At 51.0% G+C, this 26,688-nt stretch overlaps 1 protein-coding gene across 4 annotated transcripts in view; it reads left to right on the top strand.

Annotated features, from left to right (window-relative positions):
• LOC122552545 (protein-tyrosine kinase 2-beta-like) overlaps positions 1-16,583 on the top strand; it is a 186,278-nt gene extending 169,695 nt beyond the window's left edge. For 3 of the 4 annotated variants that reach the window (XM_087991026.1, XM_087991024.1, XM_087991023.1), the window contains 5 exons: positions 3,455-3,480; positions 4,447-4,495; positions 5,945-6,088; positions 11,526-11,606; positions 13,161-16,583. In XM_087991026.1, the coding sequence (XP_087847152.1) occupies positions 3,455-3,480; positions 4,447-4,495; positions 5,945-6,088; positions 11,526-11,606; positions 13,161-13,376 (516 nt within the window). In that variant the 3' untranslated portion in view covers positions 13,377-16,583. The remainder of the gene's footprint in view (positions 1-3,454; positions 3,481-4,446; positions 4,496-5,944; positions 6,089-11,525; positions 11,607-13,160) is intronic. The other variant, XM_087991025.1, reaches the window with a different exon arrangement.
• The last annotated feature ends 10,105 nt before the right edge of the window (positions 16,584-26,688 follow it).

The raw sequence follows: 26,688 nt of genomic DNA, 5'->3' as shown, positions 1-26,688 counted from the left end.
TCCTGATGCTGCCTGCCTTGCTGTGTTCCCTCTCCCTCCTGATGCTGCCTGCCTTGCTGTGTTCCCCCTCCCTCCTGATGCTGCCTGCCTTGCTGTGTTCCCCTCCCTCCTGATGCTGCCTGCCTTGCTGTGTCCCTCTCCCTCCTGATGCTGCCTGCCTTGCTGTGTTCCCTCTCCCTCCTGATGCTGCCTGCCTTGCTGTGTCCCTCTCCCTCCTGATGCTGCCTGCCTTGCTGTGTTCCCTCTCCCTCCTGATGCTGCCTATCTTGCTGTGTCCCCCTCCCTCCTGATGCTGCCTGCCTTGCTGTGTTCCCCTCCCTCCTGATGCTGCCTGCCTTGCTGTGTCCCTCTCCCTCCTGATGCTGCCTGCCTTGCTGTGTTCCTCTCCGTCCTGATGCTGCCTGCCTTGCTGTGTTCCCTCTCCCTCCTGATGCTGCCTGCCTTGCTGTGTTCCCTCTCCCTCCTGATGCTGCCTATCTTGCTGTGTCCCCCTCCCTCCTGATGCTGCCTGCCTTGCTGTGTTCCCCTCCCTCCTGATGCTGCCTGCCTTGCTGTGTCCCTCTCCCTCCTGATGCTGCCTGCCTTGCTGTGTTCCTCTCCGTCCTGATGCTGCCTGCCTTGCTGTGTTCCCCCTCCCTCCTGATGCTGCCTGCCTTGCTGTGTTCCTCTCCCTCCTGACGCTGCCTGCCTTGCTGTGTTCCCTCTCCCTCCTGATGCTGCCTGCCTTGCTGTGTTCCTCTCCCTCCTGATGCTGCCTGCCTTGCTGTGTTCCCTCTCCGTCCTGATGCTGCCTGCCTTGCTGTGTTCCCTCTCCGTCCTGATGCTGCCTGCCTTGCTGTGTTCCTCTCCCTCCTGATGCTGCCTGCCTTGCTGTGTCCCCCTCCCTCCTGATGCTGCCTGCCTTGCTGTGTCCCTCTCCCTCCAGATGCTGCCTGCCTTGCTGTGTTCCTCTCCCTCCTGATGCTGCCTGCCTTGCTGTGTTCCCCTCCCTCCTGATGCTGCCTGCCTTGCTGTGTTCCTCTCCCTCCTGATGCTGCCTGCCTTGCTGTGTCCCTCTCACTCCTGATGCTGCCTGCCTTGCTGTGTCCCCCTCCCTCCTGATGCTGCCTGCCTTGCTGTGTTCCCCTCCCTCCTGATGCTGCCTGCCTTGCTGTGTCCCCCTCCCTCCTGATACTGCCTGCCTTGCTGTGTCCCTCTCCCTCCTGATACTGCCTACCTTGCTGTGTCCCTCTCCCTCCTGATCCTGCCTGCCTTGCTGTGTCCCTCTCCCTCCAGATGCTGCCTGCCTTGCTGTGTTCCTCTCCCTCCTGATGCTGCCTGCCTTGCTGTGTTCCTCTCCCTCCTGATGCTGCCTGCCTTGCTGTGTCCCTCTCACTCCTGATGCTGCCTGCCTTGCTGTGTCCCCCTCCCTCCTGATGCTGCCTGCCTTGCTGTGTTCCCCTCCCTCCTGATGCTGCCTGCCTTGCTGTGTTCCCCCTCCCTCCTGATACTGCCTGCCTTGCTGTGTCCCTCTCCCTCCTGATACTGCCTGCCTTGCTGTGTCCCTCTCCCTCCTGATACTGCCTACCTTGCTGTGTCCCCCTCCCTCCTGATGCTGCCTGCCTTGCTGTGTTCCCCTCCCTCCTGATGCTGCCTGCCTTGCTGTGTTCCCCTCCCTCCTGATGCTGCCTGCCTTGCTGTGTTCCCCCTCCCTCCTGATACTGCCTGCCTTGCTGTGTTCCTCTCCCTCCTGATGCTGCCTGCCTTGCTGTGTTCCCTCTCCCTCCTGATACTGCCTGCCTTGCTGTGTCCCTCTCCCTCCTGATGCTGCCTGCCTTGCTGTGTCCCTCTCCCTCCTGCTGCTGCCTGCCTTGCTGTGTTCCCCCTCCCTCCTGATACTGCCTGCCTTGCTGTGTTCCTCTCCCTCCTGATGCTGCCTGCCTTGCTGTGTTCCCTCTCCCTCCTGATACTGCCTGCCTTGCTGTGTCCCTCTCCCTCCTGATGCTGCCTGCCTTGCTGTGTCCCTCTCCCACCTGATGCTGCCTGCCTTGCTCTGTCCCTCTCCCTCCTGATGCTGCCTGCCTTGCTGTGTTCCTCTCCCTCCTGATGCTGCCTGCCTTGCTGTGTACCCCCGCCCTCCTGATGCTGCCTGCCTTGCTGTGTTCCCTCTCCCTCCTGATGCTGCCTACCTTGCTGTGTACCCTCTCCCTCCTGATGCTGCCTGCCTTGCTGTGTTCCCTCTCCCTCCTGATGCTGCCTGCCTTGCTGTGTTCCCCCTCCCTCCTGATGCTGCCTGCCTTGCTGTGTTCCCTCTCCCTCCTGATACTGCCTGCCTTGCTGTGTTCCCCCTCCCTCCTGATGCTGCCTGCCTTGCTGTGTTCCCTCTCCCTCCTGATGCTGCCTGCCTTGCTGTGTTCCCCCTCCCTCCTGATGCTGCCTGCCTTGCTGTGTCCCTCTCCCTCCTGATGCTGCCTGCCTTGCTGTGTTCCCTCTCCCTCCTGATGCTGCCTGCCTTGCTGTGTTCCTCTCCCTCCTGATGCTGCCTGCCTTGCTGTGTTCCTCTCCCTCCTGATGCTGCCTGCCTTGCTGTGTCCCTCTCCCTCCTGATACTGCCTGCCTTGCTGTGTTCCCCCTCCCTCCTGATGCTGCCTGCCTTGCTGTGTTCCTCTCCCTCCTGATGCTGCCTGCCTTGCTGTGTTCCCTCTCCCTCCTGATGCTGCCTGCCTTGCTGTGTTCCCCCTCCCTCCTGATGCTGCCTGCCTTGCTGTGTCCCTCTCCCTCCTGATGCTGCCTGCCTTGCTGTGTTCCCTCTCCCTCCTGATGCTGCCTGCCTTGCTGTGTTCCTCTCCCTCCTGATGCTGCCTGCCTTGCTGTGTTCCCTCTCCCTCCTGATGCTGCCTGCCTTGCTGTGTCCCTCTCCCTCCTGATGCTGCCTGCCTTCCTGTGTTCCCCCTCCCTCCTGATGCTGCCTGCCTTGCTGTGTCCCTCTCCCTCCTGATGCTGCCTGCCTTGCTGTGTTCCCTCTCCCTCCTGATGCTGCCTGCCTTGCTGTGTCCCTCTCCCTCCTGATGCTGCCTGCCTTGCTGTGTTCTTCCAGCCTCCTGCCTGTCTACTTTGGATTCCAGCATCTGCAGTTTTTTTTTCTGTAACTGAAATGTCGTTGACAACTAATCACATGAATTGTTCACTGATGTTGATGATTGGCGTAAGATCAGCCTTCCAGGAGATTGAACAGGAGATCTGCCCAGTTGTATTGTTTTACTCTCCAGCGGGATAGCTACTGATGTGGTTTTTTGGTGGGTCAGAAATGTGGGGTTGGTGTCACAGGATCTTGTGTCAGTGCCCTGGGGGTGAGGAGTTATTGAGTGAATACACTTGATGGTGCGGAGGATTGTGATTAACAGACTCAGCTGTGGGGCTGAAAGTAACAAACTGAGGAAATGTCACCTTGTCTCTCATCTCTTTTATTTTTCAGGACAGCGACCAGGAGCCTTGCTACAGTAAGTCCCAGCTTTACAGTGGAGTTGGTGGTGGTTGGGAGGGATCCAGCAATAGTATAGCATTGAATTGGACACTGCTCAAATCTCTCCTTCCAGCCAAGCCTGACTGTTGCCCAGGTTTTACTATGTGGACAAAGATTGATTGAGAACCTGAGCAGAGTCTAGATTTGAGTGGGGCTGGAAAATCACAGCAGGCCAGGCAGCATCCGAGGAGCAGGAGAATCGACATTTTGGGCAAAAGCCCATCATCAGGAATTCCTGTCGATTTTCCTGCTCCTCAGATGCTGCCTAACCTGCTGTGCATTTCGAGCACCACTCTGATCTTGACTATAATCTGCCGTACCCACCTCTGCCTCCTGAGAACCTGGGCAGGCTGCAGCTCCCCAGGATTGCAGTGTGTATGTTGAGACTGCAGTTATACACAGGCACTGACTGACCACATGCTCTCTGCAGCTCTGTCAGTGATGACACTTCCATACGAGCTGTTAATTCTAATCACCTTTCGTAAGGTTTGTAGTGAATGTAGTTTTTAAACAATCATACTGTTCACGTTGGGTCACCCAGCAACACAGAACTCTGTCTGAATCCTGCTCCAGTCCCTGGAGAGTGACCCGGGGGGAGCATTCTGGGGACTTAAGTGAAGTTGGTGAAGTGAGTGTTGGTAGGGAGGGAACCAAGAGCAGGAAGCTGAGTGCTGTGAGGAGGCCAGCACTCGGAATGCGCTGGGTACCTCTCAGGAAGAGTAACAGCCACAACACCATCTCACAGCATCATCAGCCTGCACCCCATGGACTGCTGTAGGTGGTTCAAGAAGGCAGCTCACCGCCACCTTCTCCAGGGGCAACTAGGGACTGGCCCCAGCCAGTGATACCCACATCCCACGAGTGAAGGTTAAACTGTGTGCTGTCTAAAATGCTACTTGGTGCAGACATTCTAATCACCGTGTTCTTTCTGTCCCTTGTTTTGGAGCTGAGTTCACAGTGCCACCCGAGAAACCTCCGAGGAAAAACCTCCCGGTGAGTCCCTGACCGAGTGTCCTGCAGCTCTGGGGAGTAATCTGGGAATGTTGTGTAAGCCTGATGTGGGGGGGGGGGGGGGGGGAGAGCTGATTTGGTTGGAGAGCTGATATCAGCAATGAGTTACTCTGTGCGTTCTGTAACACCCCTCACCACCAAATCTTCAATATATCAGCCAGTCTCTAGAGTATCCGAGTATACAACGCTGAGGGGAACCCTGTGGGCTCTCTGAACAGATGCCACTCCAACTTTGCAGCATTATATACTTCCCCTTGTCCAGCTTGCCTTGTGAAATTATTTGAGTGTGCCCTCCATGAATTGATGCCAGTTCTGAAAGTCTTGCCCAATTTGTTGAGAGTTCAGCTGCACTGAGACCAAGCCTCTTCTGAAACCACGGAGCAAGAGGAGGCACTCAGTCGTCTGAGCCTATTCCAGCACCCACCCAGACTGGGTCCAGTTCTGGTCACCCTGCCGTGGGAAGGATATTATTAAACTGGAGAGGGTTCAGAAGAGATTGACCAGGATGTTGCTGGGAATGGAGGGTTTGAGGATAGGAGTTGGGATATCATGTTGAAGTTGTATTAGATACTGGGGAGGCTCCTTCTGGAGTACAGTACTGTGTCCAATTCTGGTGTCCTTGTTATAGGAAGGATATTATTAAACTGGAGAGGGTTCAGAAGAGATTGACCAGGATGTTGCCAGGAATGGCGAGTTTGAGATATGAGGAGAGACTGGATAGGCTGGGACTTCCTTCACTGGCAGTGTAGGAGGTTGAGGAGTGACCTTATAGGGGTTTGTAAAATCATACGGGAAACAGATAAGGTGACTAGCCAAGGGTCTTTTTCCCTAGGGTGGGGGAGTTCAAAACCAGGGGGCATATTTCTAAGGCGAGAGGGGAAAGTTTTAAAAAGGATTTGAAGGACAACCTCTTTACACAGAGAGGTGTTTGTGTTTGGAGTCTACTGCTAGAGGAACTGGTGGATTTAAAAGATCTGGATAGGCGCATGAATAGGAAAGGGAGGGGAAGGATATGGCCACGCACAGGCAGGTGGGAAACGTTCAGTTTGGGATTGTGGTCAGCACGGACTGGTTGGACCGAAGGGTCTGTTTCTGAGCTGTTTGACTCTGAGTGAATCTCTGCAATACTCCCTCGAAAGCAAGTTGATCTTTTCTCGATTTCCTGATACTAAAGCAATCTGGGGATATGGGGATAGTACGGAGGGAGAAATAGTATTGTTACAGCAGATCAGCTGTGAGCGTATTGAATGGCAGAGCAGGCCTGAGGGGCTGAATGGCCTACTCCTGCTCCTGTTCCCATGAGCATGCTGAAAGATATCTAAATTCACCATCAGCGTGCTCCCATTTCAGAGGGTGCCTTTCCTAAACAGTGAATGAAACCTTTCTGTGTCAGCTTCAGCACCTGATGATGCTCCTTTTCCACACATTCAGCCAATACAAGCAGCTCCCACAGCCAACCTGGACCGCTCGAATGACACCATCTATCCTCAGGTCATGGAGCTGGTTAAGTCGGTGCTACACCTGAAGAACCAGGTCTATCAGCTCCCCTGTGAAGAGTACATCAACCTGGTGAAGGTAAGCTGGTTAACCTCGGGCAGGGGGCGATGGTCCCCGTCTTGAAGCCATCATAAAACAAAGGAAAAGCACAGCAAGATCCCATAATAGTGCCAGGGCACGTTTTCCATCCAGTGCAAAAGGCAGATGAAGTTTAATTTGATCCCATCTGAAAGACCCTGCCAGTGTTGGGTCTGAACCTGTCAATCATCCTGGTCAGAGGACAACAGCAATCATTGAGTGAAGAAGCTTCCTGTCTATTAATGTGTCGGGGATTATGTTTATAAATATCGTGCTGCTTCAGGCTCTGACCCTCAGGGTTTTAGTCAAATTGAGTCGTGTCATGGTTGTAATTCTGGAATCAGAAGCGGCTCATCATCCAGAGGACATCAGCTCAAATCCCAACAAAGGCAGTTGTAAAAATTCAGGATAGAAGCAAGTTCTGTACTGAAACAACAAATGCTGAAGATCACAGCGGGTCAGGCAGCATCCAAGGAGAGAGAGCAAACTAACATCATCCAGACTGGAAACATTAGATTTAGATTACTTACAGTGTGGAAACAGGCCCTTCGACCCAACAAGTCCACACCGACCCACCGAAGAGCAACCCACCCAGACCCATTCCCCTACATTTACCCCTTCACCTAACACTACGGGCAATTTAGCATGGCCAACTCACCTAACCTTGCACTTTTTTTTGGACTGTGGGAGGAAACTGGAGCACCCGGAGGAAACCCACGCAGACACAGGGAGAATGTGCAAACTCCACACAGTCAGTTGCCTGAGGTGGGAATTGAACCCGGGTCTCTGGCGCTGCGAGGCAGCAGTGCTAACCACTGTGCCACCGTGCCACCCACTTAGCTTGCTCTCTCTCCATGGATGCTGTGATTTCCAGCATGTTTTGTTTTCAGCTGTAAAAATTCAATTTGGAAATGATACTTTCAACAGAATGAAAATCAGACATCAATAAAACTGACCCTGAAACTCTTACCTTGTTACAAAAATTTCACCTGCCTGTGTGATATCATTGCAGGACAAATGCAAGACAGGGACTAGCATGTGGAAAATCAAACGGCAACTCAAAATTCCAGGGATCACTGAAGGACAGCGTAAATACACAAATGGCCACAAGAGTGTGCTATCAGACTTCCCTCTCCTGAATGATTTGGTTTTCTATTCATGGGATGAGGATATTGCTGACTAGGACCCAACATTTATTTACCTAACCCCCTGCGTCACTCAGTGATCCAAACTCCACTTGACTTGTTTGAACCCCCTTAGGAATGGGAAATCTATTAGAGGTTAGTTTGATTTGTAAATGTCTTGGTGATAAGAGGTGTGTATCAATTGTATGGAATTTGATCAGAGTAACTGCACCTTTTCAAGACTACGGTTGCCTGACAACTCATTCCCCCAAGTAAGACCTGGTCCGTAGCCAGTCTGTGTGGAAGGGCATCACGTGCTGACTGGATGGTTTCTGTGATGAGGAGGTGCTGGTATTGGACTGGGGTGGACAAAGTTAAAAATCCCACAACACCAGGTTAAAGTCCAACAGGTTTATTTGGAAGCACTAGTTTCAGAGCGCTGCTCCTCAGTGACTAGCTACCTGATGAAGGAGTGGCACTCTGAAAGCTAGTGCTTCCAAATTAACCTGCTGGGCTATAACTTGGTATTGTGTGATTTTCTTTTTTAACTGGATTGTTTCTGGACTGTTTCTGGACACTGTGTATCATTATCCAATTTCCTTTCACATAACCTGATACTTTCTCACACTCCATTGGCCAGAACCATAGAACATCACAAGAGTTTGTTCAGGAGATGTGGTGGGAGTAACAAATTTGGTGTGAATTTACTGTAATAATTCACCAGACGCAAAGGAAGAGCTCAGAGATATTCTGAGGGTATGGCCCACGTCATATCGTTTCATCCTCATTCCCACTTGTCAAATCCCGGACAGTGAAGAAATACCAACATCAGCTTCTGAACCTGTGGGTATTAATCAGCAAATAGCACTTTGACTCATTGTTTCCCTCACGTTGCAGAAAGACATGTGTCAGATTTCACTCAAAAAGCATTAACCTCCTGACAACTTGGTGACTGCTTCATCATAAATAATTATTAACAACAGAAACAAAAACAGAAATTGCTGGGAAAACTCAGCAGGTTTGGCAGAGGGTGAGAACTGAAGCATTAACTCTGATTTCTCTCCACAAATGCTGCCAGACCTGCTGAGCTTTCTAGCAATTTCTGCTTTTGTTTCTGATCTGCAGCATCTGCAATGCTTTTGGTTTTCATTTGATAATTATGAGGTGGATTACAATCTAGTATCTGATTTATGATGGTTTATAAACCCCACATAATCTCACTCCACCTGTCTGCCTTCCTTTAATCTATGTGACACTGACCTCCACCTCCTTTCGGTTCTCTGCTGTTGAGCACAAGGCCTGCTACATCTTTGCCAGTAAGGCAGTCTGCTGTTTCTCTGAACCCATCTGCCTTATTTCCCTGAATCACCTTAATGTTTCACCAAACACCCAACAAAACTTGCTGATCACATCATGTAGAGTTGTCAGTTTCACTTTCACATGAACAAATGCATTCCAGATTATCTGCAGTCATCTTTAACAAGTTCCTTTCTGAGCAAGACTGGAATTTCATCCGCTGCTAAGATAATGGGGGATTTCACCCATTGCTCAGTGTAGGTGACAGGAACCATTTCCATTGGGGCGAGATTTTATTTCCTCCATTTGCGTCTTATTTCTGTCTGTGATTTCTTCCAGCAGTGTTGAAACCATTTTTGTCGCTATTTAAATTCAGGAATCCCCCTGTCAATGTGCAGTTTCAAACACACTTAGGGCAATGGGTGAACAAATGATAAATCGCAGAGGAATATAAATGTCAGTGCAAAGGGATATACTTTGGCAGGAAGAACAGAGAGAATGTAAAACAAAGGGTACAGTTCTAAAGGGGTGCAGGAGCTCAGTGACCTGGCTGTGTCTGTGCACAGACCATTAAAGGTGGGTGGAGGCGAGAGTCATGTTTAAAGCAGACAGTATCTTGGGTTTTATTAACAGAGGCACAGAGTGTAAGAGCAGAGACTGAAACAGAAATTGCTGGAAAAACACAGGCAGCACGGTGGCCCAGTGGTTAGCACTGCTGCCCCACAGCGCCAGGGACCCAGGTTCGATTCCTGCCTCGGGCGACACTCTGTGTGGAATTTACCTGTTCTCCCCATGGGTTTGCTCTGGTTTCCTCCCACAGTCCAAAGATGTGCAGGTTTGGTGGATTGGTCATGGGGAAATGCAGGGTTACACGGATAGTGTGGGATGCCCTTTGGAGGGTAGATGTGGACTCGATGGGTTGAAGGGCCTGCTTCCACACGAAAGGGATTCTATCAGTTCAGCAGGACCCTGTGGAGAGAAAGCAGAGAGTTTTTTATTTCAAAAATATACTTTATTCATAAAATATTTTGATGATCTGTACAATTGGTCATGCCATACATCCGTAAACATTCCATTTCTTGGTATACAGAGACAGAGTAATCATTCATATATACAGGTCTGTACGATTAGTATCCATTTGGATCCATATACTATCCATATCCATGGAGTTCAACCTGGATAAATGCGAGGTGATGCATTTTGGAAGGTTGAATCTGAAAGCTGAGTACAGGATTAACGATAGGATTCTTGGCAGTGTGGAGGAACAGAGGGATCTTGGTGTGTAGGTACATAGATCCCTTAAAATGGCCACCCAAGTGGACAGAGATGTTAAGAAAGCATATGGTATTTTGGCTTTCATTAACAGGGGGATTGAGTTTAAGAGCCGTGAGATCTTGTTGCAGCTCTATAAAACTTTGGTTAGAACGCACTTGGAATACTGCGTCCAGTTCTGGTCACCCTATTATAGGAAAGATGTGGATGTTTTGGAGAGGGTTCAGAGGAGGTTTACCAGGATGCTGCCTGGAATGGAGGGCTTATCTTATGAAGAGAGGTTGACTGAGCTCGGACCTTTTTCATTGGAGAAAAGGAGAAGGAGAGGGGACTTAATTGAAGTATACAAGATAATGAGAGGCATAGCTAGAGTCGATAGCCAGAGACTATTTCCCAGGGCAGAAATGATTAACACGAGGGGTCATGGTTTTAAGCTGGTTGGAGGAAAGTATAGAGGGGATGTCAGAGGCGGGTTCTTTACACAGAGAGTTGTGAGAGCATGGAATGCATTGCCAGCAGCAGTTGTGGAAGCAAGGTCATTGGGGACATTTAAGAGACTACTGGACATGCATATGGTCACAGAAATTTGAGGGTGCATACATGAGGATCAGTGGTCAGCACAAAATCGTGGACTGAAGGGCCTGTTCTGTGCTGTACTGTTCTATGTTCAATGTATGTTCTATATATTTAGCTGGGGGATCAGCAGAGCACCCTTACTGCATGGGCCCCCTGTGCTGAGGCAGGCAGATGTTACACAGTGGTCTTTCCCCACCACGCCTTGGCAGCAGCTGCCCCAAGCTTCAGCACGTCCCTCAACACGTAGTCCCGGACCTTGGAATGTACCAGTCTGCAACACTCAGTCGGGGTCAACTCCTTCAGCTGGAAGATCAACAGGTTTCGGACCACCCAGAGAGCGTCTAAGAAAGCAGAGTCCAGTGACCCTCCTTCACTGGTTGTGGAACTCATATAAGACCCTGGTTAGGCCTCAGCTGGAGTGTTTATACCTGTGGGCGCCACACCTTCTGATGGCTGTGACTGCACTGAAGGTGGGGGCGACTGCAGAGGAGGTTCTAGGAATGAGAAAATCCCATCGCATGGATAGATTGGAGAGGTTGGGATAGTTGTCTCCAAGAAGGACAGAATGGGAGACTGACCAAGCTGTTCAAGCTCCCACGTGGCCTACACAGACTGTTCCCATTGGTGGGAGAATTGTGAACCACAGGGCACAGCTTTAAGGCAATTGGCAAAACAAGTAAAAATTGCAGCGAGTGGCTGGGCTCAGGAATTCATTGGCCTGTCAGTGTGGAGGCATTACAGAGGGATGTGGATATTTATCTGGAAAGGAAGAATGTGCAGGGTAACAGAGCAGGGTGTAGTACAAGGTGCATGTCTCATTCTGAGGATCCGCAGACACGTGGGGCTGAATGGCCTTCTCCTGTTTTGTGACTCTAGAATTTCCATTGGAATGTACAGGACAGTTGAAAATCAGAGTCACACTGGCAGTGTGTTAGAGGTTTGCCTTCACTGTCTGATCTTAAGAATCTGGAGTCACGTAGACAAATGATAGGCTCGGGGAGACAATAAGTATTTTAACCTGGCCTCTACGTTTCCAGTGTCCTGTAACTGGAAAATCAAACCAATGAACTGTTACAGCTGCAGCTACTGCATCAATTGTTTAGGCCACACGTTCATTCTGATGATTTCCAATCGTGCTTGTAACACCATGACCATTCTCTACATTCTAGACAGTGGGAGTCAACCTTCGAAAATTGACTGGCAGTGTAGATGAGCTGTTGCCGTCGCTACCTGCAACATCCCGCACAGAGGTGAGTCCCAGTTCATTTTATTACCATCTGCCTCAGTCACTGACCCGCTACGTTTTAGGAGCAGGATTCTTTTCAAAGTGCATTCCTTAATCAGCAGACCTCACTATTTCGAAAGACATGTGGTTTAGCTGTCATCAGCTTAATTTCTGAGGGAGGGAGGTTTTCTTAAAATTCTGCATTTCCAACAGAGGTTATGTGGAATATTTCACACTCAACTGAAAGGAATCTTAGTTGAGGTTTTTACCAGCTTTTCTGGTGAATATTTTGATAAGGAGTTGAGAAAGATTCCTGGTGACAGCCTCCAGGTGAGAGAGTGGAAAAGTTGAGAAGTTTCTTTTTTTTTAATCCCCCTCAATCAGATTGCCCCTCAGCTGTAAGGAGAGCCCTCCCAGACTCCCATTTCTCCAAATCCCTGCTCCTTTAGACTGAGGTTCAGAAAACATTCACTGGGATGTTGTTGGAACTGGAGGGTTTGAGTTATGAGGCAAGGCTGGATAGGTTGGGATGACTCTCACTGGAATGTAGGGGACTGGGGGGGGGTGACTTTATGGAGGTCTATAAAATCATGAGGGGCATCGATAAATTGAATGGCAGGTATCTTTTCCCCAGGGTGGGGGATTTCAAAACTGGGGGTATATTTTTAAGGTGAGAGGAGAAAGATTTTAAAAGGACATGAGGGGAATTTTGTTTGAACACAGAAAGTGGTTCACATGTGGAATGTACTTCCTGAGGAAGTGGTAGATGAGGGCACAGTTACAACATTTAAAAGAGATTTGGATAAGTATACGGGTAGGAAAGAGTTGGAGGGATATGGGCAGGTGGGGCTAATTTAGTTTGGGATTATGTTCGGCATGGACTGGTTGGACTGAAGGGTCTGTATGACTCCATGACCAGTCCAGTAAATCACATCTGCACTCTCAGCAAGATTGGATCATTTTCTATGAATGATCAGAAGCCTTTCCCCCTCCGTTACTGAATTTCACCACATGTAGCTAAAATAACACACAAATCAGAATCATCATGTTATTTGGTTGAAGACTCCCACAGCCTGAAGGCTGAGTTACAGTGTAATTTACAGAGAAAATCATAAATAACAGAAGCAAGCAATTTAGCAAGAACAGGGAAGTGGTGGATGGGATGTTAATAGAAATGCTGAATTAAAATGGAATGACGATTATAATACAATTCACCATTCCTACATACTGACACTGAAGTCCATGTAATTGTTGGCTGCTCAGAGCTTTGAATCCTTTGTAACTCAGGAGGAGGCCATTCGGCCCATTGAACTTGCTGCAGCTCTTCCATTGAGCATCATTCCCCAGCCAATCTCCGGCCTTTCCCCCAACCCCTCACACATCATTTCCATCCAGCTAACTCTCCAATGTCCTCTTGAATGAGAGACCTAAAGCAGGCCTGACGTATCTGATTGCTGCTCGTAATCTAACCCCTGGAGTCCAGGCATTGTTCTTGTCAACTGATGTGCCCCCTCCCAGATCTGCTGACAGTGCTGCAGGTCAGCTGTAACCAGGGTTTCTTCATCTTGTTTCTGTTCAGATCGAGGGGACACAGAGGCTCCTGAACAAAGACCTAGCTGAGCTGATAAACAAGATGAAACTGGCCCAGCAGAATGCGGTGACCTCGCTGAGTGAGGAGTGTAAGAAGCAGATGTTGACAGCTGCCCACACTCTGGCCGTAGACTCCAAGAACCTTCTGGATGCTGTGGACCAGGCCAGGGTTCGGGCAGGACAAGCCAAACCAGTCCCGAACTGATGACAACTCCATCGATTCAGACAGCAGATGCACCAGACAGGAACAAAGTCCTCCACTGAAACAAGCAAGAAACTGATTCATTAAAATCCAACACGGGACAGCTAGTTATTGAGGCTGGGGGAGGCTGGGGCACTGATGAGGGCATTAATTAAGTAAAGCTGGTAACCATTTTCCAGGGGAGAAAGGTGCTTTTGTTTGGAGGGGTGGAGGGGCTACCGATGACTTTAATCCAAGCGATTCCGTGTACATAAGGGAACGGTGATGCATTTCAAGCTGATCTATGCCCAAGTTGTTAATAATCACAATAATCTGTGGCAGATGGTAGTTAGTGGTGGTGCTGGAGTTTTAACCAAACTCAACCCAAGAATGCACTTCGCGTTTGAAATGCTTAATTTGGGAGTGACTAAAGAGATCTGGAGATGGTAAGATTTGGTGAAAGTTTGTATTCCTGTGTTGTTTTGCTCAGTGCCAAATATTCTACTCTGTAAACACCGAGATTAATAGCTGGCTGATAGCACCAGGAAGCGTGACTGAATGTTGCTGCTGTCTGCTCCTGTTGCGATCAGAGAATGATCAGCTCCTTGTGCTTCTCTTGCGAATGGTCAGGTGATTGGTGGTTTATGAGGAATCCGTACACGCCACATCCTCCAGGATAACCTGTTTCTAAGATACAAGGAAAACAGAGGCAGCTGTGATTGGACCCAGTCTTGTAAATGAGTAACTCTGAATGATTGTGTTTCTGACTGTGAGAAAATGAGTGATGTTGATGCGGGCTTGAGGAAGGTTAGTGATTTTGGAATGGAAAATCCTGGATCAAAGTATGAGGCTTTCTACCCTAAGTTTCTCAGCTTCAGATTGGATTATCCCAACTTGAGAAAATTTAGAAAGTTGTGTCTTTTCACCTTGTTCACTGTGATATATCCATCTGGTGGAAGCAGGCCATTGTGTAACTCCACTGTATGACTCTGCAGCAATAACTGTGTATGTTCCCCTTCTGGACCGACGGTCAGTCTGGTTTTTACACCATCTCCAGCTGTGCAGCTCACAAACCATACAGGTGAATGGGGATCGACCCCCTCATTCACCCCTCTCTCGCCCCATTGCAGTTGTGTTGGCTGATACTCTCTGACCAGTCCCTCTGACTGCAGTCATACTGTGCATTGACAGTGTTGTCCAGCCTCTCAGCTCAGCTCTCATCACACTGCGCTTGTGTATTGCCGATCCTTCAGTTTGGTCTCACATTCCCATCCTGTCTGGGACGTGGGAGCAGAATTGTCGGGCCTCAAATGAGGGTGAAGATTGAGGGTATTTTTCAATGACATTTCTGGGCAAGTATGTGGTTGGGCATGTGCCCATCAAAGCTGCCTGTCAGTGACCTGCCCTGTGCTGCTGAAAGTCCTCTGGTTAGTCCAACCCCTACAATGGCCTGTACACTGCCCATATCAGTCCCAAGCAGGGGAGGAGGAGAGACCAAGCAAAATCCCAATGCTCGACTGTTTCCCCCTCCCACCTGGGCTGGGGGGGAGCGAGTGGGGCCTAGGAACAGTCCTAACTCCTGCTGTCCAATCCAATGTGAAATTCCAATCACCATAATCGCTTTTGTCTTCTTACCTGGAACAGTCTATCCTTGTTGTGTCAATGCAGGAGCTGCTGAAGAGTCCGGAATTGGAGCACTGTTTCTGGGAACATGCTGTCACACTAGCTAATGCAGAGAATGAAAACCCCAACTTGTCCCAGTTAATAGCTCCCAGGAATAGAGAGGGACTTTATGGGGAACTGGTGCAATTATCAGGTTAATATCTGAGACACAATTAACCCAGACCATTGCAACATCCCATAGGTCCCGATTGGACAGAGTGCAGAGGGAATTCATGTTCCAACATAGTATTGACTTTTTATTCATTTGTGGGACCTGGGCTTCACTGGCTGGGCCCAGCATTTATTCCCCATCCCTAGTTAATCCTTGAGAAGGTGGGGGTGAGCTGCCTTCTTGAACTGCTGCAGTCCACCTGCTAATAGTTGACCTACAATGCCCTGAGGGAGGGAATGCCAGGATTCTGACCCAGTGACTCTGAAGGAACAGCGATGTATTCCCAAGTCAGGATGGTGAGCGGCTTGGAGGGGAACTTGCAGGGGTGGTGTTCCCATGTATGTGCTGCCCGTGTCCTTCAGGATGGGAGTGGCCGTGGGTTTGGAAGGTACTCACCGTCTATGGTATGTTTTGTCGTGAAAACCTCCCTTTCACGCATTCTTTAACAGTTGTCTCTTTTTATCTTAAACACAATAACTTGTGTTTTGAAAGTCCCATTGTGTTGTAAAGGTAAGAGAGTGTGGGAAAGCTGAGGTTTAGCCTCCTACAGTGACCTGGGGTAACTCCTGGGGGTCACTAAAGCCTGCATGTTGACTGCTGTTTTTGGCAGTGTGTGCGCTTCTTGAAATGCAGCTGTGCAGTCGATGCTTTGTGTCAGTGAGTTCCTGGATCTCTCAAAGTGCCGGTGAAGTGCTATGTGTCAGGGCCAAGTGGGACCCGACTGGTTTGTGAGAGTTAGAAACAGGAACTGACCACACCTGAGAGAGCTGCAGCAGCCTGGCTGAGAGAAGGACAGGATGGTCACTCTGCCTCCCTGCCAACTGTTGGATTCCGAATTCCATTAGTCCAACCAGAACCCAAGGACACAGCACTCACTACGTACCAATAAGCTTTGAGACATGAGCCCAGCTAGCTAGGATTGGGAATGGGAGGGGTTTGGGGCAAGGGAGGTAAGGAGTGTCTGACGCCATCAGCCAGTAAAACTCTGAAGCTGCATAGACCCCAAAGAAATGACCAGTAGAGTTCTTAAGAACATGCAATTGCACGACATGGGGAAGCCCTTCCAGCCAGTCTTTCCAAAGAACTGTCAGGTTTCACTCTGATCTCACAGTAAAGGAATTCCAGGAACAGGAGAATGAGTTGAGCAGTTTATTCTGTCAGAGGATTTCCACACCGGAAACGATAAACCAGCCAAAGATGTCAGGTTCCCAGGCAGTAATGTTTAACGTGTGTGTCTGCTCGACTCTCGCTCAGCACCCCTGGGCTTTCCACATGTTATCGCTGTCACGTGAATGAATGTACATGTCAGAACTGGAAGCTAATTGAACATTCGCCTGATTTGAGATGTGACGATGCTGTTTGGATTCTCACTAAAATAAATATTTTTTTTTCTAAAAGCGTGTCATTTATTTGTTATTGATCACGTTGGGTGAGATGTTTTACTCCCTTTGGATTTGAAAGTTGTGAGAGGGGGAGCACATGGAATAAACTGAGTGGCCTCCAGGCGACGTCCTGATCCCTGCCTTGCCCAGCTGAGCTGTAATTGGGTAAGGAACGGTTCCCTCAGCCTGCTCCACCATCCCCCTCCAGTCATCATTTCAACTAAACCTCACCAGAATTTGGTGCATCAGCTTGAATACTATGCTAACTTGGAGTGCCAGCACTCCCTCAGCACTGACCCTCTGACAATGCAGCACTCCCTCAGCACTGACCCTCTGACAGTGCGGCATTCCCTCAGCACTGACCCTCTGACAATGCAGCACTCCCTCAGCATTGACCCTCCGACAGTGCCCACTCCCTCAGTACCTACCCTCGACAGTGCAGCACTCCCTCAGCATTGACCCTCCCACAGTGCAGCACTCCCTCGGCACTGCCCCTCTGACAGTGCAGCACTCCCTCAGCACTGACCCTCGGACAATGCGGCACTCTCTCAGCACTGACCCTCCCACAGTGTAGCACTCCCTCAGCATTGACCCTCCCACAGTGCAGCACTCCCTCGGCACTGACCCTCTGACAGTGCGGCACTCTCTCAGCACTGACCCTCTGACAGTTTGGCACTCCCTCGGCACTGACTCTCTGACAGTGCGGCACTCCCTCAGTACTGACCCTCCGACAGTTCCGCACTCCCTCAGCACTGACCCTCCGACAGTATGGCATTCCCTCGGCACTGACTCTCTGACAGTGCGGCACTCCCTCAGCACTGACCCTCTGACAGTGCGGCACTCCCTCGGCACTGACTCTCTGACAGTGCGGCACTCCCTCAGCACTGACCCTCTGACAGTGCGGCCCTCCCTTAGTACTGGCCCTCCAACAGTGCGGCATTCCCTCAGCACTGACTCTCTGACAGTGCGGCACTCCCTCAGCACTGACCCTCTGACAGTACGGCATTCCCTCGGCACTGACTCTCTGACAGTGCGGCACTCCCTCAGCACTGACCCTCTGACAGTGCGGCACTCCCCCAGCACTGACCCTCCGACAGTGCGGTGCTCTCTCAGTACTGACCCTCCGGCAGTGCGGCCCTCCCTTAGTACTGACCCTCCAACAGTGCGGCGCTCCCTCAGTACCGACTCTCTGACAGTGCGGTGCTCCCTCAATGCTGACCCTCCGACAGTGTGACACTCCCTCAGCACAGACCTTCCGACAGTACGGCACACCCTAAGCACTGACCCTCTGACAGTGCTGCACTCTCTCAGCATTGACCCTCCGACAGTGCCCACTCCTTCAGTACTGACCCTCTGAGAGTGCGGCTCTCCCTCAGTACTGACCCTCCGACAGTGCACCTCTCCCTCAGTACTGATCCTCTGACAGTGCAGCACTCCCTCAGTACTGACCCTCTGACAGTGCAGCACTCCCTCAGTACTGACCCTCTGACAGTGCGGCGCTCCCTCAGCACTGACCCTCTGACAGTGCGGCACTCCCTCAGTACTGACCCTCTGACAGTGCGGCACTCCCTCAGCACTGACCCTCCGACAGTGCGGCAGTCCCTCTGCACTGACCCTCCGACAGTGCGGCATTCTCTCAGCACTGACCCTCCGACAGTGCGGCACTCCTTCAGCACTGACCCTCCGAGAGTGCGGCACTCCCTCAGCACTGACCCTCCGACAGTGCGACACTCCCTCAGCACTGACCCTCCGAAAGTGCGGCACTCTCTCAGCACTGACCCTCCGACAGTGCGGCACTCCTTCAGCACTGACCCTCCGACAGTGCGGCTCTCCCTCAGTACTGATCCTCTGACAGTGCAGCACTCCCTCAGTACTGACCCTCTGACAGTGCGGCACTCCTTCAGCACTGACCCTCCGAGAGTGCGGCACTCCCTCAGCACTGACCCTCCGACAGTGCGGCACTCTCTCAGCACTGACCCTCCGACAGTGCGGCACTCCTTCAGCACTGACCCTCCGACAGTGCGGCTCTCCCTCAGTACTGATCCTCTGACAGTGCAGCACTCCCGCAGTACTGACCCTCTGACAGTGCGGCACTCCCTCAGCACTGACCCTCCGACAGTGCGGCACTCCCTCAGCACTGACCCTCCAACAGTGCGGCACTCCCTCAGCACTGACCCTCCGACAGTGCGGCACTCCCTCAGCACTGACCCTCCGACAGTGCGGCTCTCCCTCAGCACTGACCCTCCGACAGTGCGGCTCTCCCTCAGTACTGACCCTCTGACAGTGCGACACTCCCTCAGCACTGACCCTCTGACTGTGCGGCACTCGCTCAGCACTGACCCTCTGACAGTGCAGACTCCCTCAGCACTGACCCTCTGACAGTGCAGACTCCCTCAGCACTGACCCTCTGACAGTGGAGCAGTCTCTCAGCACTGACCCTCCGACAGTGCAGCACTCCCTCAGCACTGACCCTCCGAGAATGCGGCACTCCCTCAGCACTGACTCTCTGACAGTGCAGCACTCCCTCAGCACTGACCCTCCAACAGTGCACCTCTCCCTCAGTACTGATCCTCTGACAGTGCGGCACTCCCTCAGTACTGACCCTCTGACAGTGCAGCACTCCCTCAGCACTGACCCTCTGACAGTGCGGCAGTCCCTCTGCACTGACCCTCTGACATGTGGCACTCCCTCAGCACTGACCCTCCGACAGCGCGGCACTCCTTCAGTACTGACCCTCCGACAGTGCGGGACTCCCTCAGCACTGACCCTCCGACAGTGCGGGACTCCCTCAGCACTGACCCTCCGACAGTGCGGGACTCCCTCAGCACTGACCCTCCGACAGTGTGGGACTCCCTCAGCACTGACGCTCTGACAGTGCAGCACTCCCTCAGCACTGATCCTCCGACAGTGCGGGACTCCCTCAGCACTGATCCTCCGACAGTGGGGCACGCCCTCAGTACTGACCATCCGACAGTGCGGCACTCCCTCAGCACTGACCCTCCGACAGTGCGGGACTCCCTCAGCACTGACCCTCCGATAGTGCGGGACTCCCTCAGCACTGATCCTCCGACAGTGCGGGACTCCCTCAGCACTGACCCTCCGACAGTGGGGCACGCCCTCAGTACTGACCATCCGACAGTGCGGCACTCCCTCAGCACTGACCCTCCGACAGTGCGGGACTCCCTCAGCACTGACCCTCCGATAGTGCGGCACGCCCTCAGTACTGACCATCCCACAGTGCGGCACTCCTTCAGCGCTGACCCTCCGACAGTTCCGCACTCCCTCAGCACTAACCCTCCGAAAGTGCGGCACTCCCTCAGCACTGACCCTCTGACAGTGCGGCACTCCCTCAGCACTGACCCTCCGACAGTGCGGCACTCCCTCAGCACTGACCCTCCGACAGTGCGGCACTCCCTCAGCACTGACCCTCTGACAGTGCGGCACTCCCTCAGCACTGACCCTCCGACAGTGCATCACTCCCTCAGCACTGACCCTCTGACAGTGCATTACTCCCTCAGCACTGACCCTCTGACAGTGCGGCACTCCCTCAGCACTGACCCTCTGACAGTGCGGCACTCCCTCAGCACTGACCCTCCGACAGTGCGGGACTCCCTCAGCACTGACCCTCCGATAGTGCGGCACGCCCTCAGTACTGACCATCCCACAGTGCGGCACTCCCTCAGCACTGACCCTCTGACAGTGCGGCACTCCCTCAGCACTGACCCTCTGACAGTGCGGCACTCCCTCAGCACTGACCCTCTGACAGTGCGGCACTCCCTCAGCACTGACCCTCCGACAGTGCGGCACTCCTTCAGCGCTGACCCTCCGACAGTTCCGCACTCCCTCAGCACTAACCCTCCGACAGTGCGGCACTCCCTCAGCACTGACCCTCTGACAGTGAGGCCCTCCTTTCGTGCTGCAGTGCCTATTGCTCTGTGATCTGATGTTGGGCGCCCGTAAAGTGTGAGAGTCTCCAGGGTTCTGTGTATCTCCAATCGAATGTTTTATGATGGCCATGGGTTTGTCGTAACTGAGCTGGGCAGCAATTGAATTGGCTCCCTTTCTCATAGTGTTGCAGTTAGGAGGTGGGTGAGAGGAGGGGGTCACTGCCACATTACGGTGTTGCCATTGTCCTTGACAGTTGATGGTAAAGTTGGAGCCAGTGAGTGGGAGTGTGTTTGCGGTGTGGGGTCAGACCATGATGACCCCCTCCCTGTGCAGTGTTAACATTATTCAGCGTTGGGTGGAACAGTGCATTCTTGTTCACAGTTCAATTCTGAGTGAGTGCAAACTCAGCAGTTTGTTTTGGGGAACAGTATCAGAGAAGTGACCACGGACGCAGCTATTTCAGTTTCAGTGACAGGAACCCTGCCCATTTCCTCTCCCATAATTGACATGCACTTTGTGTAAAACAGAAAACTTTTGCAGTTTTTTTTCCCTTCATTTAAAGCCTTTAACTTGTGTAACTCCAGCGCTGCCCCAGAGTGACATTTCCCCTCCAGCTTGACATTAGCAGGAGAGACGAAAAAGAGAGATTTCAAACGTTGGAAAGAAAATTGCAGAAAGTTTCAGTTTTAAACAAAGAATGTCAGTAATAGGAGAGCAAATGGGCGGGTTCCCATCACTGAAACTGAAATAGCTGCTTCTGTGGTCACTGCTCTGACCCCTTTCTCCTTCCAACTCCTTGTCCCCTCCTACCCCCTTCCCCATCCTGTGCACAATTCCCCTTCACCCTCCCTTTACACTCCCCTGTATCACTGATTCCCCCACCACTCGGAGCTGAGTTGGGGAAGGTTGCTGGTGCTGTTTGTTGCATTGCCCCCTGGTCTTAGTGCCTCTCAGAACAGATACATTTACAGAATGATCCCACATGTGCTTTAGCCCCACTTAGCTGTCTATTTGCTCAGAGTCAATAAAGTGTGGAGCTGGAAAAGCACAGCAGGTCAGGCAGCATCAGAGGAGCAGGAAACTGGAGTCCTGATGAAGGGTCCTGTCTGAGACGGTGGCTCTCCTGCTCCTCGGATGCTGCCTGACCTGCTGTGCTTTTCCAGCTCCACACTTTATCGACTCTGACTCTCCAGCATCTGCAGAGCTCATTATCGCCAAGTCGCTCTGCTCAAACCATGGGGTGAGGCAGGTGGCTCTCTCATATTTATCCTTCTTGCAAACTCATTTCAATGACCTCGATAAGGAACCAAAATTTCCCATTTCATCATTCACTCCCTCTTAATCAGCACCATCCACTGACTTTGGTCATCTTCAGTAACCTGAGGGTGCAGCTAGGAGGTGCTGCAGCATCATGACAGAGACTGCCTCTCCCTGTGCCCCTCACTCTGCTGGTAATGTCACTCGATGGGTAATCCAGAAACCCTGTGCCAATGCGCTGGCTGGATAGGCTGGGAATCCTCTCACCTTAGCGCGGGAGGCTGAGAGCTGACCATGTAGAGGTTTATAAAACCATGAGGGGTATAGGTAAGTTCAGTGTCATTTCCCTAGGGTGGGGAATTTCAAGTCTCGGGTGGGGGGGGGGTGCAGTTGTGGAGGGGGGGGGTATTTTCAAGATGAGAAGAGAAAGATTTGAAAAAGACACTAGGGGTAATTTGTTTATATACAGATAGTGGTTTGTGTGTGGAATGACCTTCCTGAGTAAGTGATGGATGTGGGGACAGTTACAATGTTTAAAAGACATTTGGATGAGTCCATGAACAGGAAACGTTTGGAGGGCTGTGGGTTAGTAGCAGGTAGCTGGGACTAATTTAGTTTGGGATTATGTACAGCATAGACTTGTTGGACCGAAGGGTCTGTTTCCGTGCTGGATGGTGAAATTTGAATTGAATGAGATCTGGAATGGAAATTTCCTCCGATGGTATACGTAATCAGGGTCAATTACTTTTAAAACCTAATTTGTTTCTTTAATGCCCTTTGGGGAAGGAAATCACTGTCCTTACCTGGTCTGACCAACCCATGTCTCCTAACTACCCTTACACAGGGGAGGAAGTACAAGGTGGCATTTACAACTTTAGAAAAACTAGTGGAACCCTAACTAATGCAGCAGAAGCAAGGCTATTTCAGGGGACATTGACTCCAGGCTGAGTGGCACTGTTTGCCTTCGATTCAGGAGATCTCAATCTCACTCAGTTTCGGCCAGTGATGGCCAGTGGTATTATCACAAGACTATTAGTCCAGAGAAAAAAACTGAAAGAACAACAGGTGCTGTAAATTAGAAGCAAAAACGGAAAAGCTGCCGAAAAAGCTCAGCAGGTCTGACAGCATCTGTGGAGAGAAATCAGAGTTAACCTTTCGGATATTGTGACCCTTCCTCAGTTCTGAACAAAATGTTAATTTCAGTTTCAGTTCTGAAACATTAATTTTCCTTGCTCTCCAGATGCTGCTAGATCTCACTCAGAAAATTCTGTTGCAGAGCAGTGGTCAGGTCGATGAGATTTAAAACGATTCTGCCTGGTTGCTTTGCCTGTGGGACCTGCAGTTGGAACTCTGTTCACTCATTGCCATATTTCAACAATTCAAACCTAGCTTCACCTGCCCAGGCCTGTGCGAACTTGACAGTCCAGCCAGGGGAACGTTGGAAATCAGGATTTGTGGACTGCTGCATTCAATATTATTAATTTCTGACTGGGTGACCTCCTGACCACTTTGCTCAAACACCAGGTGAATAAATGAGGGGGAGATAGGAGCGAGCGAGCGTCGATATTCAGGGGTTGTGTTCAGTTCTTGTGCAACGTCCAAAACAAGGCAATAAGTTCCAGGTCATTGGACATCCCATAGCAATAATAGGGGCATAAAAACTTAGAGTCATAGAGATGTACAACATGGAAACAGACCCTTCGGTCCAACCCGTCCATGCCGACCAGATATCCCAACCCAATCTAGTCCCACCTGCCAGCACCCGGCCCATGTCCCTCCAAACCCTTCCTATTCATATACCCACCAAATGACTCTTAAATGTTGCAATTGTACCAGCCTCCACCACTTCCACTGGCAGCTCATTCCATACACGTACCACCCTCTGCATGAAAAAGTTGCCCCTTCGGTCTCTCATATCTTTCCCCTCTCACCCTAAACCTATGCCCTCTAGTTCTGGACTCCCTGATCCCAGGGAAAATACTTTGTCTATTTACCCTATCCATGCCCCTCATAATTTTATAAACCCCTATAAGGTCACCACTCAGCCTCCGACGCTCCAGGGAAAACAGCCCCAGCCTGTTCAGCCTCTCCCTGTAGCTCAGATCCTCCAACCCTGGCAACATCCTTGTAAATCTTTTCTGAACCCTTTCAAGTTTCACAACATCTTTCCGATAGGAAGGAGACCAGAACTGCATGCAATATTCCAACAGTGGCCTAACCAATGTCCTATACAGCCGCAACATGACCTCCTAACTCTTGTACTCAATACTCTGACTAATAAAGGAAAGCATACCAAACGCCTTCTTCACTATCCTATCTACTTGCGACTCCACTTTCAAGGAGCTATGAACCTGCACTCCAAAGTCTCTTTGTTCAGCAACACTCCCTAGGACCTTACCATTAAGTGTATAAGTCCTGCTAAGATTTGCTTTCCCAAAATGCAGCACCTCACATTTATCTGAATTAAACTCCATCTGCCACTTCTCAGCTCATTGGCCCAGATCCTGTTGTAATCTGAGGTAACCCTCTTCGCTGTCCACTACACCTCCAATTTTGGTGTCATCTGCAAACTTACTAACTGTACCTCTTATACTCACATCCAAATCATTTATGTAAATGACAAAAAGTAGCGGACCCAGCACTGATCCTTGTGGCACTCCACTGGTCACAGGCCTCCAGTCTGAAAAACAACCCTCCACAACCACCCTCTGTCTTCTACCTTTGAGCCAGTTCTGTGTCCAAATGGCTAGTTCTCCCTGAAATCTAACCTTGCTAATCAGTCTCCCATGGGGAACCTTGTCGAATGCCTTACTGAAGTCCATAAGGTAAAAACAATGACTGCAGATGCGGGAAACCAGATTCTGGATCAATGGTGCTGGAAGAGCACAGCAATTCAGGCAGCATCGAGGATCTTCAGCAAAATCGACGTTTCGGGCAAAAGCCCTTCATCAGGAATAAAGGCAGAGAGCCTGAAGCGTGGAGAGATAAGCGAGGGGAGGGTGGGGGTGGGGAGAGAGTAGCATAGAGTACAATGGGTGAGTGGGGGAGGAGATGAAGGTGATAGGTCAGGGAGGAGAGGGTGGAGTGGATAGGTGGAAAAGGAGATAGGCAGGTAGGACAAGTCCGGACAGGTCATGGGGACAGTGCTGAACTGGAAGTTTGAAACTAGGATGAGGTGGGGGAAGGGGAAATGAGGAAGCTGTTGAAGTCCACATTGATGCCCTGGGGTTGAAGTGTTCCGAGGCGGAAGATGAGGTGTTCTTCCTCCAGGCGTCTGGTGGTGAGGGAGCGGCGGTGAAAGAGGCCCAGGACCTCCATGTCCTCGGCAGAGTGGGAGGGGGGGTTGAAATGTTGGGCCACGGGGCGGTTTGGTTGATTGGTGCGGGTATCTCGGAGATGTTCCCTAAAGTGCTCTGCTAGGAGGCGCCCAGTCTCCCCAATGTAGAGGAGACCGCATCGGGCGCAACGGATACAATAAATTATATTAGTGGATGCGCAGGTAAAACCTTGATGGATATGGAAGGCTCCTTTAGGGCCTTGGATGGAGGTGAGGGAGGAGGTGTGGGCACAGGTTTTACAGTTCCTGCAGTGGCAGTGGAAAGTGCCAGGATGTGAGGGTGGGTCGTAGGGGGCGTGGACCTGACCAGGTAGTCACGGAGGGAACGGTCTTTGCGGAAGGCGGAGAGGGGTGGGGAGGGAAATATATCCCTGGTGGTGGGGTCTGTTTGGAGGTGACGGAAATGTCGGCGGATGATTTGGTTTATGCGGAGGTTTGTAGGGTGGAAGGTGAGCACCAGGTGCCCTCCAACGCATCTCGTCACCGCAATTTCCCTTCCCACGTGGTTAAAGGTGCCCTCCAACGCATCTTGTCCACATCCCGCACCTCCGCCCTCAGACCCCACTCCTCCAACCGTAACAAGGACAGAACGCCCCTGGTACTCACCTTCCACCCTACAAACCTCCGCATAAACCAAATCATCCGCCGACATTTCCGCCACCTCCAAACAGACCCCACCACCAGGGATATATTTCCCTCCCCACCCCTTTCCGCCTTCCGCAAAGACCGTTCCCTCCGTGACTACCTGGTCAGGTCCACGCCCCCCTACGACCCACCCTCCCATCCTGGCACTTTCCTCTGCCACCGTAGGAACTGTAAAACCTGTGCCCACACCTCCTCCCTCACCTCTATCCAAGGCCCTAAAGGAGCCTTCCATATCCATCGAAATTTTACCTGCACATCCACTAATATCATTTATTGTATCCATTGCTCCCGATGCCTGAATTGCCGTGCTCTTCCAGCACCATTGATCCAGTTACTGAAGTCCATATAGATCACATCTACTGCTCTGCCCTCATCAATCTTCTTTGTTACTTCTTCAAAAAAACTCAATCAAGTTTGTGAGACATGATTTCCCACGCACAAAGTCATGTTGACTATCCCTAATCAGTCCTTGCCTTTCCAAATACATGTACGTCCTGTCCCTCAGGATTCCCTCCAACAACTTGCCCACCACCGAGGTCAGGCTCACTGGTCTATAGTTCCCTGGCTTGTCTTTACCGCCCTTCTTAAACAGTGGCACCACGTTTGCCAACCTCCAGTCTTCCGGCACCTCACCTGTGACTATCGATGATACAAATATCTCAGCAAGAGACCCAGCAATCACTTCTCTAGCTTCCCACAGAGTTCTCGGGTACTTAAAAAACTTTAAAAAGAAGTTAAAAAGCTCAAAATGAGATCGCAGCAGCAAAGGCTTCTGTTCTACACAATATCTTTAAGACAAGACAGGGAGGCTGTGAGTATGGAACACAGGAACTGGAGGAGGCCATTCAGCCCCTCAAATCTACTCCACCATTCAATGAGATCATGACTGGTCTATGTCCTCATTCCAGAGACCTGCATGGGCCCATTTCCCTTGAAACCCTTGCTTAATAAACATTTTTCTATCTTAGGTTTAACTTTAAGAATCAAATTAGC

The sequence above is a fragment of the Chiloscyllium plagiosum genome, unplaced genomic scaffold (genome assembly GCF_037043375.1).
Source record: "Chiloscyllium plagiosum isolate Xiang-an unplaced genomic scaffold, Cpla_swu_hap1 HiC_scaffold_10, whole genome shotgun sequence".
NCBI classification, from domain to species: Eukaryota; Metazoa; Chordata; class Chondrichthyes; order Orectolobiformes; family Hemiscylliidae; genus Chiloscyllium; species Chiloscyllium plagiosum.
Note: the sequence above shows the minus strand (reverse complement) of the source record. Positions and strands in the feature narration are given on the sequence as shown.